This window comes from Lotus japonicus, chromosome 1 (genome assembly GCF_012489685.1).
Source record: "Lotus japonicus ecotype B-129 chromosome 1, LjGifu_v1.2".
Classification (NCBI taxonomy): Eukaryota; Viridiplantae; Streptophyta; class Magnoliopsida; order Fabales; family Fabaceae; genus Lotus; species Lotus japonicus.
Window position 1 is genome coordinate 15,056,292 of NC_080041.1, and position 6,562 is coordinate 15,062,853.

A 6,562-nucleotide genomic window follows, 5' to 3' on the forward strand; every position below is an offset into this window, starting at 1 on the left:
AATCAAGCTAGATCTGCTTTTACTTGACTAACTATTGACCAAAATAAATTTTACTTTAATCGTCCTGGTCAACCAATATGATGTTCACTTGACTATGAATCCCTTGAATCGAATAGGATGATATTGACCCTAAAAACTATTTAGTCGTCCAGAACATACATAATGACATTTTTCACTGCTAAAAAACCAAATTTTCATTTGGTCTGAGTTACATTCAAAACTGAATTAGATTTTCAACAGTTAAAAGTCTAATAATAGGTAGGCAAGGTGTAAAGAGATTTTTCTAGCTTTCCTCTTTCTAATAATAATAACAAAAGAACCTTTAACAAAGTAGACTTAAGCATAAGGTTCTTTCTTCTCTTTATTTTTTTACATCTGCTCTGTTATTAAATATAAAAAGACAATGATCTCAAGAAGAAAAAATTTCCTAGTTTTCTTTCTAGCAATGTCTATCTTGTCAGCTAATAAATTAAAGAAAACAATTAGAAGCTAAACAATGAAAGACAGATGAATATGCAGGATAAGACAGGATCACAAGACAGGGCACAACATGGCATACACTTGGTATTTTTCTATGTGGTAAACTGTTTGGAAAGCAATGTTCACTGACTTTGTGCCTTTAACATCTATGCCATATTCCAAAGTCTAAATCACCTTTGCATCACCATGTCTTGACATTCAAGTTTCAATCAAAGTAAACTTCATCTGATTCCTTTCCCTCTCTTTGAACTAGCTCTTTCAGGAACATTCTTATCCTATTCATTCCAAAACCAGCAACTTAGCCGCCAAAAAATTAACAATTCCCCTGAACCAAACACCAACTATAAAAGGGAACTCAAGCTTTCAGTTGTTTCCAAAACCACCTGTCAAAGATGGCAACAAAGACTCGCATAGTTGGAATAGCCATGGATTTCTCTCCTACCAGCAAATTAGCCCTTCGATGGGCCGTTGATAATCTCATCAGCAGAGGTGATCAAATCATCATCATCAATGTTGAGCCTCCTCATGCTGATCACACCAGAAAGGAGCTTTTTGTGGAAAATGGTTCACGTTAGTTCCCTCTTTCTTTCCCTTTCTTTTGTGGTTGTACTATTGAGATGTCTCATATTGACTAAAGATTGTCGTTATATATAGTCAAACAATCATCACCCACTCCTAGATTTTGAGTTAAAGTTAGGCATAAGTCTAATTCTAAGATATATTATATGACAAATGCTAACTTGTCTCCAAAGGCACCAATTAAACAAAAAAATTGAACTTTCTTTTTTAGAATTTATAGTTTTCTAAGTTACTTATACATTAAGAATTGCATTTTTCATCTTTTGATTCCTTAATCAGTGCCTTAAAGACAGTATTTAATAGTAACCATGTTATATATGTCTGTTTTGATTTTGGATGTGATAAAGTTGTGTTTATGCAATTATGCATGACATGTCCTCTATTTTGTTTGGTTATGGGGTTTGCAGCTTTGGTGCCTCTTGAGGAACTGAGGGAGATAAACTTCACAAAGCAATATGGGATTGCTAGGGATCCTGAAGTCATAGATATACTTGACTCTGCCTCCAAGACTAAAGGGGTATTTATGATGTTTCTAATTGTATTATTTTCTTCTGCAGTTACTACTATATGAACAACATGGTGTAACAAACACAAACATGGTAAATTTGTGTGTTTTTGTTGGTGTTTTGAATCAGGCAAAAGCAGTGGCAAAGGTTTACTGGGGAGATCCAAGAGAAAAGTTATGCAGTGCCGTGGAAGATCTTCATCTGGACTCTTTGGTTGTTGGAAGCAGGGGACTAGGTGCCATTAAAAGGTACCAAGCACCCACTATCTTATAGCAAAATACTTGTCCCAATCCATGTCTCATTTAGTGTTTCACCATTTAAATTTTGACATGTCAATTAAAAGAATATGTGATTTAGATACATGAGTCGGTTATATATTTAGATTGATGGTTTTTAACTAATATGGAAGGATTTAATTAGTTAGTTAGGAAAATGAGAAACAAATTGGGATAAGAGATTTCTATCCCTTATTGCTGGGAAAAAGAAAAAGAAAAATTGTTGCCATTTATCTTTCTGACTAGAACTACATTAATTTGTGGAATTTGACATAATGTATCCATTTACTGTTATTCAAAGGGATAATTTGAACAAGTAATTTTTATTTTTTTTGTTTCAGGGTGTTGTTGGGCAGTGTAAGCAATCATGTGGTGAGAAATGCTTCTTGCCCAGTCACAGTGGTTAAGGGAAAGTAACCCTCCAATTGCAGACATTGATCCGATTATTTGTGAAGAATATATGGAAGTTTGAATGATATAGAAGCACGTGGACAGGGGAATGAATCACAGCTGTGAAGAAACTTAAGTACATTACCCTTTAAAATGCTTTTGCATTGAGTAATTGAAAATTTGGTTTTGTATTTTGGTTTTGTAATCATCATTACTTTGTCTCTATATTACATATATCTTCTCATGATGATGGGTGGCTATGTGTCATATTGTTATTAAATAAACTGCGTGATTGGATTGAATTAAATTTTTTATAATAAGATTGAATGACATTTTGGATGAAAGGTTTGGTTACATCAGAATATTCGTAATAAGAAGTGTTAATATTGTTGGAAGAGATAGGGGAGCTCATGAGTAAGACACTAAAAGATATTGATATCACATCTTAACTCAAAACCTTAAGGCATTAGATTTATGGGTCACATCTCTTATAAACTCTTCTCCTCACTCATACTTAGCCAATGTGAGACTTCAACTTCGCACTTGAATTCTCAACAATCTCCCTCTCAAGTGCGAGTCACCTCCACATTATCATGACCCTTTTTCGTGGAAGTTTATCCACTCTTGCACCGCTGTTCGCTTCACCGCGTCAACGGAACCCGCCGCTAAGAAGTCGTAACCATGATTGGAGCACGACACCAAGAGATATTAACGCCACATCTTAACCCAAAATCTTAAGGCATTAGATTTATGAGTCACATATCTTATAAACTTTTCTCCTCACTCATACTTAACCAATGTGAAACTCCAGTTCCGCACTTAAATTCTCAACAAACATGGGTGAAACAAATTCCAGAAACTTTATCGAAAATAATCTGGCAAGTCGGTAGATAGCTTAAATTTCTTAATTTCAATTCGTGAGTCATGTATATAAAAAAAATATTGTTAGGAGAAATTTATTAGTTTAACATGATGTCCGACCATAAAGATGATTAGTTTCATGATGTAGGCTAAGAGACACTTCAAAAGAAACAAAACTAAAAGACATTTCCAGCTTACCATACCTCATAGCTGCAGAGTGTGCTCCCTTAAATACACATTCACTAATCACTACTATATCACCCATTCAGGGAGAGGGTTCTTTTGGGATATGACTGCGACGTGCCCCTCATAATCGCAACACACCGGTCGTGCAGTTTCGAAACTCCGTCGGAAACAGCTGCCGGCGTCGGAACAGGCTGCCGTGCACCACTTTGAGGTACGGCCTTTTTTAATATTTTTTTATTTGATAAACAATGAAAATATCATTCACTAGTTATTTATATATATCATATAATTTCCCTCATAAATTTTGAAGAATAAAAAGAAAGCATAGTTTGGGTAAGAACAAAAGCCTAACACCTATTTATATTGCACTCAGCCCAAGCCTAAGACAACACAAGCCGTAAGGCCTCTGAGACTCAAACAAATGAGCATAAGTCTGATGACTACCGATGTTCCCCGCTGGAGTACAAGCTCAGATAAAGAAAGTCGCAAGAACTCTGAGACTCAGATGAAGGAGCACAAGTCCGACGACCACTGATATTTCCGCTAGAATACAAGCTCAAGCAAAGCAAGCTGTAAGGCCTCTCATGAAACTCGGACGAATGATTACAAGCCCAGGCAAAAAGAAGAAGGAAAATGGAGTCTCACTTAAGAGGGAGTATTAGAGAATACTAAGTGGAGACTCAAAGAAGTCTCACATTCATTAGGTTAGTTAGTGTACAAGTGTATATATAATAAAGAACACACCTCCATTACCTTAAGCCTAAGGTTGTGAGGTGTGTGATTTTTTTTTTAAGGGAGTTATGATTTCTAACACATAGCAATAATCATTCATTATAGTAGTAATTTTTTTACAATCATTGTAATAACACATAAACTAAAAGCAACATTACAAATAAAACTGAACAAACACTCACAACTATTGCTGAATACGAATAAAACTACATTGAGATGGACATTATTCTCAAACTTATAGCATGTATTATTTTCAACAACCGCCGCCGCCACCACCACCACCTCCACCTCCACCTCCACATCCTCCACCGCCACCACCACCACCACATCCACCCCCACCATGATGATGATGATGGTATTGACCATGATGAGCTGAGGTAGCATGACTTGTGGTTGTGTCTTGTGCTATGGTTGATGATGCGGCAGTCATCATAACCAAGTCACCGTCATTTCCCCTGACTTTTGGGGTTTTAGTATGCTTGCCTGCTTGTGATCCTCCTCTGCTTTTGCCATCAGACTCTTCTTTTGAGCAAAAGCAGCCCATTTCTTTTGCTGTGGTGTTTCATGTGTCTCAGATCAATTCTTGCACTGCACCCTTTATATACATGATTTAGTGAGTCCACGAAAAATTATTATGAAGTCCTAAGCAATTAATACATAGAATTCCATATTGATGACAAGTTGGTTTGGTTGTTGGCTATTTAATTATTTCAATGGAGTCCTATGTTTTCCCTTTTGTTTCTTTCTCTATTGTTTCATATTTACGACGAGTTGCCCAATATCTTTTCCCCTGCTTGTAGGTCTGGTTTTGGGAATACTATTTAATTTTCATTATGCTCATCATCTTATAGGTTGCGAAGGCTAAGGGAGGGGGTGCCTACATGGGCCATACCACCACCCAACTTATGATTTTTTTGTTAACCCAAGCACCTTGAGTTAGGAATGTATTGCTGCGGATACATGTTTGTATGAACTTTCATTATTTTTTCTCTTGTCTAATTTTAATTTGGTACCATATTTATACAAATTGATATACTATTATAAAATTTTACTAGATGATAATATTGGAAGGAGTTTTCTTTTCTACCTTACTTTACTATAAACCCATAGCTAAATAGTTAGAAGTCATTGCTATTACATGGATTATGATTGGATTAAATATTCATTTAAACCTCTATCACACTTACTTATACAAGATAAATGAGAGACGTAAAAGATGATACGATAAAAAAAAGAGGCATAAAAGGAAAGTGATCGAAAATAAGATAATTGTATCTTTTATACTCACTTTAATTAAACATTTCTTCTACTTAAAAAAAGTTTTTTTAAGAGATAAAAAATTGTTAGCTATATATATATATATATATATATATATATATATATTAAATTTGTTGCACGTATGAATATGAAACAATTAATTCTTTTACCGCTTACAAGTAATACTTTATTAGATTTCGGCCTCACCGTCGTCCAATATCTGGCTCCGCCCCTTCCGGAGGGATAAAGGTGCTATTCTTCAGGTAATTATTTCCCTCCTTTGTTTGTGTTTTAATTTTCTATTGCTATATAAATACTGCATTTTACTGGATTTTCATTTAAGTATTCCAATGATCACTAAGATGATTGTGTATATTAGATAGTATATATTGGATTTTCTTACTCTGGACTATTACATATATATGTAATGCTTTAACATTAAGTAATGAATTGAATGGTATCCCGTGGTTGGCAACATAGATTTTAGGTATTGCTAAACCTATCAAACTTTATGTATAATATGATGGAAATGCATACAATGCAAGAGCTCAAATTATATGAGGTGATTGTGTTTCAATCACATGCAGATATATTTTTTTAAATACTCAATCACATATATATCGAACTTCTACAATATTTGGTGAAAGTGTATTAATTTAAAATGTGTATGAATTATTTTTCTAAAAGAAATTGCTTTCAAGCGTCTCTGTTTTGTAAAAGAAAACTAAGATATTGTGTAAGGTGAAGTGCATATGGGGAATTTTGTCCATATTTTAGGAATTTTATCCACTTGAACGCAATTTTGGGGTGTTGGCCGTGAATTCAAACACCTTCTTAATTTTCATCACCTACTCGTAGGCTATAACTGCCTCAAATTGAATATCTTCATATCTATTATCTATTAACACAATTTATGAATGTTTGCCATAAAAAAAAGATAATTATTGCACCAACTACTAACATTTGAAAACAATTGACCAATTTTGTCTACTGCTACATTTTCAGCAATCTAACAATTAGTCTTGTCCCTCCTTGAATGAATTTTTTTGTTTGTTTTGTTTCATAAACAATGAGAATAATATTTACTTACTAGTTATATTATGCATATAACATTGACAATCGGCAGAAGAAGGGAGTTTGAGTGTTATTTGTCCTGTTTGTGTTAATGCTGCTGAGTGCTGAGTCCTTGCAACATCTCTTTCTGGTGTGCCTTTGCCAGGGCTGTTTGCATGGTTGGTTCTAATCTCTCTTCTATCATATCCCTCCAACTGGTTCAGAAATCTTCCCTGGCTCAGG

At 34.7% G+C, this 6,562-nt stretch overlaps 1 protein-coding gene across 2 annotated transcripts; it reads left to right on the forward strand.

Annotated features, from left to right (window-relative positions):
• Nucleotides 1-734: 734 nt before the first annotated feature.
• LOC130733798 (universal stress protein PHOS34-like) lies at nucleotides 735-2,477 on the forward strand. Of its 2 annotated transcripts, none has more exons than XM_057586062.1 (4): nucleotides 735-1,050; nucleotides 1,467-1,576; nucleotides 1,695-1,813; nucleotides 2,182-2,477. In XM_057586062.1, the coding sequence occupies exons 1-4, from the start codon at nucleotides 873-875 to the stop codon at nucleotides 2,255-2,257; spliced, it is 483 nt and encodes a 160-aa protein (XP_057442045.1). In that variant the 5' UTR covers nucleotides 735-872; the 3' UTR covers nucleotides 2,258-2,477. The 2 variants fall into 2 exon arrangements, with proteins under 2 accessions (XP_057442045.1, XP_057442046.1); XM_057586063.1 differs by having other exon boundaries at nucleotides 735-1,044.
• The last annotated feature ends 4,085 nt before the right edge of the window (nucleotides 2,478-6,562 follow it).

What these genes read in the sequence shown, in the direction of transcription:
- LOC130733798 (XM_057586062.1), top strand. Translation starts at nt 873, where the DNA reads ATGGCAACAAAGACTCGCATAGTTGGAATAGCCATGGATTTCTCTCCT. An exon ending in TTTTGTGGAAAATGGTTCAC is followed by an intron (nt 1,051 to 1,466) that starts GTTAGTTCCCTC and finishes TGGGGTTTGCAG; the next exon opens with CTTTGGTGCCTCTTGAGGAA. An exon ending in GGACTAGGTGCCATTAAAAG is followed by an intron (nt 1,814 to 2,181) that starts GTACCAAGCACC and finishes TTTTTGTTTCAG; the next exon opens with GGTGTTGTTGGGCAGTGTAA.